Here is a 13,690-nt window from a genome sequence, read left to right as displayed (position 1 = left end):
AACAGATTCCAAGACTTTGAGATCAAAAACTTGCAGAATAATTTATATTGGATGAGCTTTTGTAGGTCATCTGGTCAAAATCCTGCTCAGAGAATGGCCTACATAAATCAGGTTGCTCAGGACTTTACCATGTCAACTTCTGACTATCTTTAAGAATGGAGATTTCATAACATCTCTCACCAAGAGAAATAATTGAATAATTGTTTTAAAAATACTAGAAGACATCGGTGGTCTTTGCTACGTGATTTCTTTATCATAATGCTACGAGGCAGACGTCTCTAGATCTAGCAAAGCATGTCTTCTGGATTTCAATTGCAGAATATTTATTTGTTTTTATAAAAATAGTTAACTTATTTTTCAGACTGCTTTGATTGAAAGTTCAAATTCAGAAGGCAAGTGAATGAGAAAGGCAGTGGCCCATAATGTTATCTCTATTCAGCTACAGTGGAAGATCACTGAGACCAGTCTGTTTAAATACGGCATTAAGTATTTAAACAATATCCATTCAACTGTTATTTTTGCAAAAGTGATCTTCATTTCTTTATACATAGATTTGAAATACATTTTGACTTACAGAAAGAATAATGTGTTTTCCGATTATTCTAATAAAAAAAGGAATCCTAAAGCTGTTCCATATATATTAAATTTATGGATTAATTTACAATTTCTTATAACATGATATGATTTGAATTGAAATATAAACTGAAGTTTTACTTCACTGTTCATTTTTTATAGATCAAGATTATTTATTGGGGTTTTTTTAGAAATTAAGCTCAATTATATCTATTGCTTAATGATCTCAAAAACTGTTAAATAATTAGCCAAATGATTATTTGCTATAGCTAATAAATTGTAAAATTACCTTAGGGAATAATCTTTATTGATTTGATTAAAATTTTATACCACCTATTGATTTTTTTCCCTGTTAGTAACTGGCAATGGTAATGTTGATTCTCCAAAGACATTATGCAGATGCATCAAAATTTCTCAGGATTTCCATGTTCTGTTGGAGAGCTCTCTGGACTTCAGTAATTTCTGACTAGTTCATCTGTAGATAGACTCCTTTGTTATTTCTTTTCTCTTAGTAAATTTTGTATTTTATACACTGATTGTCAGTTGCTGGAGATACTGATGACCAGAAATTTAAATAAGAAAATTCAGTAACTAACTTTGCATAGAAGAGACATCTGTCCCCATTAACAATTGTAAATACTGACTGCACCATACCCAACAGTGTCATATATCACTTGCCATCATGTTTCTGATTGCAGCAGTCATTAATCATTGAAGGATTCTATGATATTATTAGTTTTGAATTGACTCTAATCACTGCTTCATTAGGTGCATTTCTGTTAGTGTGAACTTGGGGTTCAAATGGTGGGTTAGCTTGTTGTAAAAAGGCAATTCTTCCCTTGGTGCTATGAATTCTGAGAAATTAGCGACTTTCCTTGAACCTGTATAATGTTTTTATAAAAATTATAAATTATAAATATACTTTATTTTTATAAAAAAAGGTTACCTAACCACCAGGTGACCTTTCCTAGACCTTCTTTCTCACAACAAAATCATGTTGCTGGTGAAGAAGAAAATAAAACCCGTTTCATTACTCTGGCTTTTTTGGTCTCACTCTCTTTGTTCAAAATAATTCATTAACTGAACATGGATTATGAAACCAGAAAACTGGTGGATTTATGCAGAAAAATGATTGTACTTTGGAAAATAAAATTTCACCTCTTGATGACTTTTTCTTCTTTCAGTTCCATGTATTGAGTGCTTAAAAAAAATATTGAATTCATGAAAGGCAATGCAATGCTAGTCTAAATTTATTTAAATATTTTGAAGATTTTGTTTTTGTTTATTATTCCATGAGCATATAAGTAGTATTGTGTTCTCTGAGAGCCCTGGGAAAATCTTAAGAACATTTGAGGCTTGCAGAAGTCTTTTTCTTTTGATAGTCAGATAGGACTGAAAATAATTGTTCCTCAATAGAAATAGTAAAAGAAATTTTTCAAGCATTAATAGCTATTTTTATCAGTTTTTAAGTATTGTCCTTTAAATGAATGAGAATGTAAAGTAAAACAAGTAGCCATGAATAGCATTATTACATTGAATTTTGATGATGTTTTCATACAGTATTTAAAGATAATATTTTATGTCTAAACGGGCTTTTGTATACATACATATATGTCTCCAAACTCTTAATTCTGTGAAAATTTTGAGCTTCAAACTCACAAAGGTATAAAAATATTTCAAAGTCAGATCTTGTGAAGTCATTGGTACCAAAAAAGGGATTTCTCTCAGGTATGTTTATTTTGCTGTGCAAGCAGCAACACCAGAGGCTTTAAAGACAACTTTAAGTATACACTGAATATTTGCAGTGTTATCCCGGCTTTGTGAGCACTTTGAACTGTAAACATCTAATTCTATAAAAATGTAATAATGTTATGAAATCTCAAAATATTTATTAATGAAATTCATTTTAGTATTCAAACAAGTCAAACAAGTCTAACCTATTACCCATCATCTGTGTTTTCCATATACTCAGTCATTTGGGGTTCTTTCATGCTTATTGTTGCCATCTCCTTTGAACTGAGTTCTGTAAGCTCAGGATGTGAGTAAAGCAGCTACATGAGCAGTATGATCTCAGAGAGACAGCCAGATAGTCTAAACTGCACTAGTCCTGTCCAAGTTCTGCATACTAATCCTTTTCAGAGAAATAGAAAATGAAAATCAAAAAATATCTGGAAAAGTTCTCCCAGGATGAGAAGAATGGTAATAAATGTGTCTGTAAATATTTCACTTGCCCTGGTACTTAAGAAATATAAATATGTCACTCAAAAGTCTGAAAGACACTGTCTAGTGACTTGTAATATTCTGATCTTTTTCTTCATTCAACATGTTTTAGTAGTCTAACCTGTGGTGACAAATGAGAATGTGACATGTTGTTCATCAAAAAGAAGAGGTCATGCCCTCCAGCTTGATTATCTGGAATATTTTTCGTTTGACCCATTTATATTTTAGAGACTGAAAAATGTATACTATGTACATTTAGAAGGGGGGAAAAAAAGTCATTAATCAAAAGATAAGTCCTAAACCCAGTCAAGTTACTAGGCTTTAGAATAAATGATGTTTACTTTCTTGTCACCTGAGTGCTGAACTTTCTGTATTGCACTGTTATCTATTTTAAACCCTCAAAACCCCCCAGAAATTTCAACCAGGATTAAAATTTACAACCTTCCTTGTGCCTATTCCTAAACTCAGGAGATGAAAAATTAACAGGCAGGAATTCCAATATGACCATGTGTCAAAGATTTTTTTCCAGGAAAAAGAGAAGAATCCTACTAGTTGCAGTTGCACAATATTAAAAGGAGGGAGAAGGATGACAGTGTGATATATAGTAAATTTTTTAGTCAGGAAATGTGTGAGAACTGCTCATTTTCAAAGAGTTGCTGAGAGCTACTCTGTTGAGAGAAAATCTGGAGCCTCTCAGGTCTGCTGTAGAATGACTCTGATGTCAGTAGGACTGAGCCTCCTCATTGATAAACCTAGCAACCAAATGAACCTGCTCAGGGACATGCTAGATTGCTCTGAAGGTGAGTTATGTGGTGGGCAAACAAGACAAGGCTACAAGAAGGAGGAAGGCTCAGTCAAGCACAGAGGTTGCTCTAGATAACACAAGGTATTTTTTTTCATCATTAGCTACCATACCTATTTAGCAGAAAAATGCTTAACTCAATTCTGTGTAAAATGCACACACCCCTTATGCATTTCAGGGAGTTACCACATACTGGCTAGCTATTCTAGTTCTTTTTTTTTTTTTTTTTTTTTTTTTTAATTACGCAGTCAATATCCTGAAAGACAGGACTAGTGTGAGCTATTTTTGGACTGATTCCTACTCATAATTTCACCCTCCCCCCCAAATTAATATAGATTCGTACCTAACACTGCAATTTGCATCCAAATCCATCTTTGTAATAACAGCTGCATAAAGTCTTTTTTGAAAAAAGTCTGTACCTTCTAAATGCTAATCACCTCTATTAAAATGAACAAATTCAAATTATAATGAATTTTAAATACATGTAATCATTCATTGACTTGAATAATTTAAGGAGGAAAGAAACCCCTAACTTCTAAAGTTGACATTTTGTCAAAGGCACATAGTTGCCCAATTAATGTTCAAATTGACTTTGTCATTAGAGGAATTTATTTCAATAAGCAGATACTTAGAAGTCTTAAATAAGCAAAATGAGTGCTTTGAAATATGGCTATTAACATGTAACACTGGATGAAACTAAATGGATGAGAAAAAATGTTGCTCTGGATTAGTGGATTATAGCAAGAAGAAGATTGTTAGAAACCTGGAAGAACAAGGTACAGATCTTTACCTGTTCAGAAAGTTATCCTGTATCCACGTGTACTATATTTTTTCAAATCTGTGAAGGGAGTGAAGGCATGTCAATATAGTCCTTATTTCTAGCAAGATCTGGTAGATCTCATTGGGAACATGCTAAGTTTTCTCATGGGATCATGCTGTATGTAATGTAAACTGTCATGAAGGTTTTTCAAACAGCACTGTTAATGCTGGACAGATCTTTGCAGAGATCCAGGCAAGTTTTGTTACCCTACACATCTGTCTTTGCTCTGATTATGATGTTGTTTGCTAAGAAAGCAAATATACTCTGTTTGCAGTCTTTGATACCAGTTTTCAGTTATCTGGAGTGTAAGGGAAAAATCGTATTCCATAAATTAAAAGTATTTTCTACTTTCTCTGGTACTATTTACTCAGAGTCAGAATATTTCCTTAATTTTTGTGTCATCACTTAACAAAATAAAACAGGACAAAGTCAAATGGAAAACCTATGCTCAACCTTGTTCTGGTAGCAAGATGATAATGTGAGTTCTTACCCAGAAGGAAATTAATCTATGTGAGAAAAAATACATGTACGATCTTAGATTGAATAATCTGTTAGTAGCTAGGTAGTTCAAAAATATGAAGGGGATCCTTGTAGGTGATAGCTCTAAAGCATTTAGAATAGAAAGGAGGTGACATAATAGAGGACAACTGAAAGGGGAAACTACTTGGCATTAAAAGTTTTCTGTTTTTATACATCCATAATTTGTTTTCTTTCCCAGAACCACAGAATGTTTCAGGTCATAAGAAACCTCTCGAGGTCATCTTGCCTAATTCCCGCTGTTCAGGCACAATCACCTAGAGCAGGTTGCCAGGGCCACATCCATCTACAATTCAAATCAAAAATAGTTCATTTCTGTTTTTTGAAGTTTAGAAATAAAAGTCATAGAGAATGTTTGTCAAAGCCATTCCTTTGCTATTAATTATATGGCATAATTTTCTAGAAAATATTGACCATTACTGATATTTATTTCTCACAAATTATACTGAGAGAAATGTCATTTTAAATTACTTTAAATCTAATCTGAAACCTATGTAAAATAGCCTTTCACTGCCATCTATCTTCTGTTTCTTTCAGATTGTTTTTCATATGTAGACTATCTTGTTTTAGTGGACTTTTTTTGGTGAAGAAGATAGAAAATAATTCACAGGAATTATAATATTTTTGGAAAGATAACAAGGCTTTTCACAAACCTGAAAAATAGGATAGGAGACATTTTGACTGCATTTACAATTAAGTAAAATTTTTCTAGTATTCATTCAATATTTTATGTGATTAGTTTTTCTGTTGATTTATTAAAAAAGTTTCTCAGCATAAAAATCCCAAGCCTTTTATATGCACAACTGGTTTTACAAATGATTACATCATGATCACACTTTTTGTTCAATTTTTTTTCACACATTTGCAGTGTGGTTTCTGTTGTTTTTCTGCTAACAATTGACTATACTGAATTTTTAGACTATATGGAAAGGGATTTTAAAATGTACAGAGAAAATTATATTAAAAACAGGGTAGAGAGAGTTATCTGAGTTTCTCATTCCTCATAATTTTCCCCCTGTGTTGTCTGATGTAGTCATTTGTCTTCTGACTCCATCCTGTTGCCCTACAGCATGTTTTCACACAGTGTGTATATGAGTATCAGACTTCCAAGATAAAAAGCTGTCAGTGCATCTGTTCTGATCTTTGAATCACCTCACTTCTATACGTACATTTTACATTTCATTTTGGGGAAATTTTCTTTTATTTTTATCTCACTATTCTTCCTAAAAAATAATAAAAACTATGTAAGAACTCTGAAAAAGTCTCTCTGAAACTCAAATGACTTACGTCATTTTTAGCAAGATATTGGACTGATATAAAATATGGCAATTTATCTTGCTTGATTAGGATGTCTATGTGATTTAAGTACATATTAAATTACAAGATTATGGATTTTTGACTGAAGAAATTGCCCTGTTTCATTTATCATTTCAATATAGAATTTTTTTAAACTGCACATGATTTAAGTCATAAACCATTATGACTTATTGAATCTTTGTTACTGAACCAGTAGCCACTAAGTTAACTAATTTGTGCCACCATTTGATTTTGAAGAATGAGCTGCTTCAGGTAAGTCAGAAACCAGGACTGCAAAAATTATCTTTCAAGTGGAATGTTATCATAAATAAAATCTTTTTTCACCACCACTGCCACCTTTGGTGATAACAGTTTATAGGGACTCAAAAAAACTTACTAAGGTTAAAAAGCTAACCAAATTTTTGAATTTATAAAGGAGCATGCTATGCACCATCTATTTGTGATTAACATTTATTTCCATTCATCATGTGTCTGTGGTTCTAAGCATTTATTTTCAGAAATGAAATTTCTGAAATTTCATAATCTCATGAAATTCCATATGTACCAAATCCACATGTGCAGCAAAACTGAGAGAGGGTCCAAACCTCATATCATATTCATCACTATCATATTCAAATATCATATTCATCACTATTTCAGTTCATGTATACACATGAGCTACTAATTTGGAAAGTTAAGATCCCTTTCCAATAAATAATTGTCTTTAATTTTTTCATAAAGATTTTTTTTTTAGAAGTAAGAATGTTTACCAGTAACATAAATGTCTCAAAGAGTTCATCTATTTTATCTTAGAAGGGAAAATTTTCAACAGTTTCTGAGCTTTATTGTATAAAAATTACAATATTTTATTTAACTTCACATGTTTGGTATGTTTAGATAAAACTGAGATCACTGTAGGAACATATCAGTTGTCATAGTTATCTATTAAAACAACTAGCAACTATTTGTTCAGTTTTGCCTTGTTTTCCAGAATCTAGCCCAGGCTATTTTAATCCACACATGTGGATATGCATGCACATGCATTCAAACAATTTTGTAAGTATTCCTAATTATAATCATACAGCCTTTGCTTCACAGTTCTTTATGTTGAATAGTAGGTATTGAGTCTGAAAGAGAAATGCTTTTACGTTGATAAAGCTTTGGTACAGGAGATTTTCTGGAAAATCAATCTAAATTTTCCTCATGATTTACAGAGGCCTTAAATTTCATGGCTGCTTTAGTGCTGGGTCAATCAAACGTGAAATATCAATACATTTGCACAGCATGAGTGACTGTATCCTGTTATTTTGATGAATAGTAGAAGTAGAAATGAGGAATATGAAAGAGAAAAACACTCACTAAGTAGAGATTACATACAGTGTTACAATGTTATTAAATGTCATCAGGCAAGATGATATCTTACTGTGTGTCCAATTTTAATGAAAAAAATCAAGATGAAACCAAATGAATCCTGTTTAATTAATTTAAAAGCATAGATGTCTCAGTTCCCAGAAACTAGAGATCATTCATTCTCTTTCAGTTACTGATAGGAAAATATACCAAAGTACTACATATAGTAGTACAATTTTGTTATACTAATTTAACTCTTCTGTGTAACCCCTCTCAGTCACTGAGGTCTAGAGATTCCAGGGATGGGGATCCATACTTATGGATAACATATGAAACAGCAGAAATGAGAGAAATTTGAATAAACATCAAATTGAAATAATTTAAAACTTCTCCTACTGTACCTCTCAGTTGTTTGTTAGGGTTTTTTTCCTTCTGAATATTTCCTCATTCAGGAATAAATGAGATTTCAGAGAACATGTCTTTTTAGGTATTGCATGACAGTACAGTGTTTAGCACTCTTCTTGATACTTGAATATTATGGTGCATATCTGTCTTCTTTTTGACTTTTATAAGCTTGTTTAGTTACCAAACCAGCAGATACTTCAACACATGTTCTTCATTGAACCTGAGACTATGTGGCAGTTTTAGTGTTTGCTATTGGCAAAATAATTAAACGTTGAGGTTTCATTGTAGTGTTAGAGGAATGGATCTTCTCCCTGTCTCTATTTATAGTCCATGAAATATCCAGTAAACTGTGAGAGAGAGTAGTAGTGTTGATTTCACACAATGGGATTTGAAAAAGTCATTAATTTCCAGTGTGTTACAATAAAATCCACCAGAAAAAAAAAAAAAAAAAAAAGAGAGAGAAAAAAGAAAAACAACAGGCCCACCATTTACTTTAATGTGTATTCCATGGAAAACTATCAATGAAAATCCTCTTCCCAAAAGTAATGAAATAAAATGGTGTACATTACTTTTTTTAAAAGGACGTGACATACAAAATCTGAATGGATAAAACACGCAGTACAAACCTTCCTTTTGGAGACCTTTTTTTACCATTGGTAAACTTACTAACTTGTTGACTATTTATATAATTGTCTTTATTTTATCTAAACTGTTTTCCTTACATGATCATTACTGACATGTAAGACAGAGATTGCCCCATACTTTCTTAATTAATGTAGAAATCAGTTTCACAAAGATACTTAAAAATAAATCTATCCCATTAGCAGCATTCTATGAAATATGGGTTGATCTATTTTCCATAGCAGTAGCGTACCAGTGCACACTGGAAATTGTATTTTATTACTAATGACATAGTTATAAATCAAAGGTTTCATGATGGGTCTGCTCACTGTTCAGTGGTTCTCCAGAAGTTAACATAGTGGTGACTCATGCTCCGCTGCTCTTTAAGGATTTGATATTAAATTACTCAAACTTAATAGGTGGATATAGGTAGAGAATTGCATCCTAAAATGAGCTGAAATAAGTTACAGTTCAAACATCTGTGTCAGAATATCTACAAGTAGTGGTAAGTGTCTGCAGCATTCTGCTTAATTCTTAGCTGTAGACGAAGTCTGTTCAAGGTAGTGGCTGAAAACAGTCAGTAAATTTGCTGTTTCTAAGCAAGAAGGTTCAAAACTTCTCACAGGTATTTTCAGACAGTAAAAAAAAAAAAAAAAAAGGCAGATTGTCATTAGTTGGAAATAAAATTTGTAAGATCATATTGTTTAATGCCTAACTGTGAAACTGTATGTGGAGACAGTATCTATATTGCTGTGTAATAGGAGTTGCTTGATTTGATATTCCTGACTAGTGGTTCCTTACACTTCACTTACATTAAATTTTGCTGATGTGATCTGTCAGCAAATATGTAGAATAGACCTTTAACATCCATGGAGTATGTGGTTTAGGTTTTTTTCTTGTTACCAGCACAGCAAGGGTTGGTTCTCATGTTTTTGGATTGTCCTAACAGGTGTTCTTTGTGCAAACTGCCAATGCACCCTATTATGTCAGGAGTTCAAGGTATGCAGCTATGTAAAATTTGACAGACATCAGCTTACTCATATGAAATATTTGCAAGACAAGAAAATGTCTGAGGAATTTGTCAACACTATTGATTTTTCTGTCAGATAGTCTACATGGGCTGGACAGAAGAACGAGAACAGGACTCTCTTCAGGATCGAATGTACACACCAAAGTTTCTAGCACTGAGAGGATCTTCCCTCTATAAATTTATAGCACCTCCAGTAAGTATTTTTCTCATACTTAGTGGGAATAAATGTTATTAAGGAAAATAATTTCATGTGATGTGTACAAGGCTTTTGCAATGAGATATCACTCACTAACAGGATTGCAAATAGCAGCACTGAAAAGTTCCAGGATATGTGGTATAGAAGTGACAGAAAGCATCTGTTCGTCAGATGATTGAGCATTTTACAAGAATTTCTTTCCTGACACTAAACTGAGTACTTAGAAAAATAAAAGAAAAATCTACTTATGTTAAAAGGCAGCTTTTGATTTTCCTTTGGCAGACAGAAAAGGCCTGAAGTAAGATGGTTAAATTTGAACTGAACAATTATTCTAGTGAAACTGCTGGGATTTGGGGAAATAGCAAAGCTTTTTGCATGCTGTGGAAATTGTAATATGTCTGTATTTAGATTTCATCTCGAATGTAAGTTTTTGCTGCTAGAGAGCTTCAAAGGAAGGTAGGGAAGCAAATTAAATTGTTTAAGTTAAATATATTAATTGGAATCTGACTGGGAACACTGGGTAAAATTTTAGCTCTCGTCTTATACTCAGCAGTTTACTTTCGCAGTTTGATGGTACATCTAAGCTGCAGTAAAGATCCCCTAGCTAACTTTTAAACTATTTGCTAAGGATCCAGTAGCAATCCTATGCCTACAGCAGGGACAATCATGTTCATTCATTTTTCCTGTTTATTGAGTGACCTTGCTGACTGCTGCTAAACCCTGTGTTGCCAGATCCAGGCTGTAGCTCCTTCCTGCCTGAATCACAGAATTACAGAATAGTTCAGGTTGGAAGAGAGCTTTAAAGGTCATCTACTGCAAGCCCCCTACAGTAAGCAGGGACACCTTCAACTGGAACAGGTTGCTCAGAGCCTAGTCCTGCCTGATGTTTCCAGGGATGGAGCATATACCACCTCTCTGGGCAATCTGTTCCTCATGTGGTTCAAAACCAGCTTGCAAATCTTTACATTGTTCATCAGTATCTATTCCCGTTTGTTTAGCAAAAGGCTTAAAAACATATGAAAGACATGAGGAGTGGAAGTAAGTATGAACTGAAAACTCCATGTGTTCAGGCAAATGGATAATGGGGAGTGATTAATGGTTGTGGAAGGAACATGTTCATAGGAAGACTCTGAACCATGGTGATGTTAATAAGGGAAATTTTGACAAGCTGCTGTTGTATAAGACAAGCAACTCATCCTTGAGTTTTTATATGTCTTGTTTCGCTGAGCTGCAAGCACAACATGATTTTGTTTTGCCAGATTCTGGCTCCTTTTCTAAAAGAGAAAAACAGTTAAAACGTAGAGAAAGATATTTTCTCTCCATGGAGTAGGAAGGAAACAGAATGATAAACATACTTTTTATAGGACAAACAGAGGAAGAGTTCCTGTAGAGTTGCCTTAAAGACATATTATCATAGTATGGCTTGGGTTGGAAGGGACTTTAAAGATCATCTAGTTCCAACCCCAACATGTAATGTATTAATTGCATGCTTATATGCCCAGAAAAATTTTCTTCTTATCAAAGACTGCAGAAAGCCTTCTAAAGGACTTCTAACACCCTGTTTTCTGCATGCAAATGCATACGGTTATGTTTGCTGTTCTGCAGGTATATATATTTGTTTCTTCCAGGCATCACAAAAGATTACAGGGAAAGTTTCAACAACACAGTTTCAGAGCTTCTATTTATGAGATGCATAAAGTGTAGTCAAAAGAAAAACAGTTTTAATTATATTTGCAGTGTAAACTCCTTGGATGAAGTTTTTTTCTGAACAGAGATGTCTTGCCAAATTTTTAACCAGAAAATCAAATGAAAGTATTTCCCCAATCTTTGCCAAAGTCTAACACATTAGGGAAGTATGTGTTAAACAGTGTCTATCAGCAGCCTTCTCCGGCCTCTTTTTTTAGCTGTTTGATCAATAGTACTTCTGCTTTGCACGCTCAGATAAAGGAGCACTCCTAATGTTACTTATTTACACTTTAAAAGCTTTACACAATTTTTTTTCTTTCTGTTATATTCTGTTACATTTCCTCCTTTAGAATTATTACTTGTGTCAAGTCTGGTGTGTATCGGTTTTTTACTATTTATAATTGGAAATCTCAGAGAGGATGGATGTGAGAAAGAGCTGCTAACACCTTTTCTTTTGCTATGCAAGCTTTTAAATTAAAATCTTAAAAGTGAACAGGTGAAGCAATTTCTGTGACTGTCTTAATTTGACAGTTGCTCTTGCTTTGCACATGGCATTATATAGAAAGAGTTTTGGTTTGATCTGAAAATAAGTCCCTTTATAGGTACAAACAAAAGCGAGGAGAACAGGGAGGTCTTATATTTTCCACCAAAGTTTTTAAACATAGTTCCAAATGAGTCTGTGCTTCAACAGCCATAGTAACTACTTTTCCTGGAGGAGGAATATGACTTCAGCTGGTGTGGCTGGAGTTTTGGTCTCAGCGGGGCTGTAGCAAGATTCCTCTCCCCATTTCTTTGTTCTTGGTGAGAAATTCATCCTTTTGTCCATAGCATAAAGAGTAGCTTTATGGTTTAGTCGTCATACTTCAATAATATGGTGAAAACTGCATTTGAGGATGACTGCAAATAAATAAAATTCTAATAGAGGAACTATAACACTGTATTTTTTAACTTTTCACTCCTGCCTATGATATCCTGAAAGGAGTTTGTATTACAGTAATGTTTATAACTAAAAATTAAGTTAGGAATAGAATTTTCTCATACAACTGCAAAAAAATTTTGATCAAGAAAATTTTATCCCCTAGCATCCAAACCCACAGATGCTTCTCAGACGTGTTGTATCTATTATTGATTATTTTCTCTTTAGATAAGAGAGAAATTGTTCTCATACAATATTTTTCTTCCTGGTCTGTGAAGAGTATTCTATCATAAATTTTTCAAAGAATTTTATCTTGAATCTTGTAGAATAATTTGTGGTTTCATCAACCTCTTCATCATGCCTAATAAATTTAATGATAAAACCATCTTCTTTTGGAGCTGTGCCAATATCTTACTATTAAGATTATTTTTCTTTCATATATAACCTCAGTTTCATTCTCTTTTGTGCCTTCTTCTGTATTTTGAGACTGTGAATATTCTCCTGTTTCCATTTTGCACTTTCTTTGAAAAGTTATTTATAGATTGTTGTGATATTGCCTTGACTCTTACCTTACTGAATATATTCATCTATCTTTTTCTGTCCTATTTAAGTCTTACCACTTACCCTTTTATTTAATTTTATTTAATTCTTTTATCTATGCATTTTGGTGTAAAATAATTGCTTAAAATTAATACAGTTAAACACAATTGTCAAATCCCAAGACAAAGAGGAAAAATAAACTATTCTTCAAATGTTCGTTGTTAGAATTTAGAAGTAGATCTTGATAAGAAAAAAAAGAAAATGTATATTTGCCTTTTGTTTCATGTTTTTTTTTTTCCCTCTGGATTTCAAGGCATGTGAGGTAAGTGTCTGGGACATTGCAAGGTTGGAGACTCATTTTATGGATTTGCAAATACTGTAGGTGACTGGGAGCAAATAGTGGCATGCAGTTACAAGGAGGAAAGTAAAGAGAAACATACCTTCTTGTAGTCAGGGCACTGGCTCTGTGAGATGAATTCCAGGGCTGTATCCTCTCAGGATCTCAATGCAACCCCAGCAGTTCCCTGGGGAAGCATCATCATTCAGCACAGAGCAGCCAGCATGCAAGGACACTGCACTGTAAATACAGGGAGAACTTCTTCCAAGCATTACCTGGATGGAACAGTCTGATCCCTGGTAGTTATTGCTCTGAGGCAGTGCATGGTCTTACTGTATACATTATACTGGATGTAAAGAGC

The 13,690-nt window shown here is 33.4% G+C and overlaps 1 protein-coding gene across 5 annotated transcripts in view; it reads left to right on the top strand.

Annotated features, from left to right (window-relative positions):
• Positions 1-13,690, top strand: part of SNTG1 (syntrophin gamma 1) — a 345,421-nt gene that overhangs the window by 278,029 nt on the left and 53,702 nt on the right. For all 5 annotated transcript variants that reach the window (XM_039383959.1, XM_039383962.1, XM_039383961.1 and 2 more), the window contains one exon: positions 9,731-9,847. In XM_039383959.1, the coding sequence (XP_039239893.1) occupies positions 9,731-9,847 (117 nt within the window). The remainder of the gene's footprint in view (positions 1-9,730; positions 9,848-13,690) is intronic.

The sequence above is a fragment of the Pipra filicauda genome, unplaced genomic scaffold (genome assembly GCF_003945595.2).
Source record: "Pipra filicauda isolate LSUMZ 115617 unplaced genomic scaffold, ASM394559v2 scaffold332_size803855_pilon, whole genome shotgun sequence".
In the NCBI taxonomy this organism is placed as follows: domain Eukaryota; kingdom Metazoa; phylum Chordata; class Aves; order Passeriformes; family Pipridae; genus Pipra; species Pipra filicauda.
The sequence above is the reverse complement of the archived record's forward strand: the minus strand, read 5'-3'. Positions and strand labels throughout refer to the sequence as shown.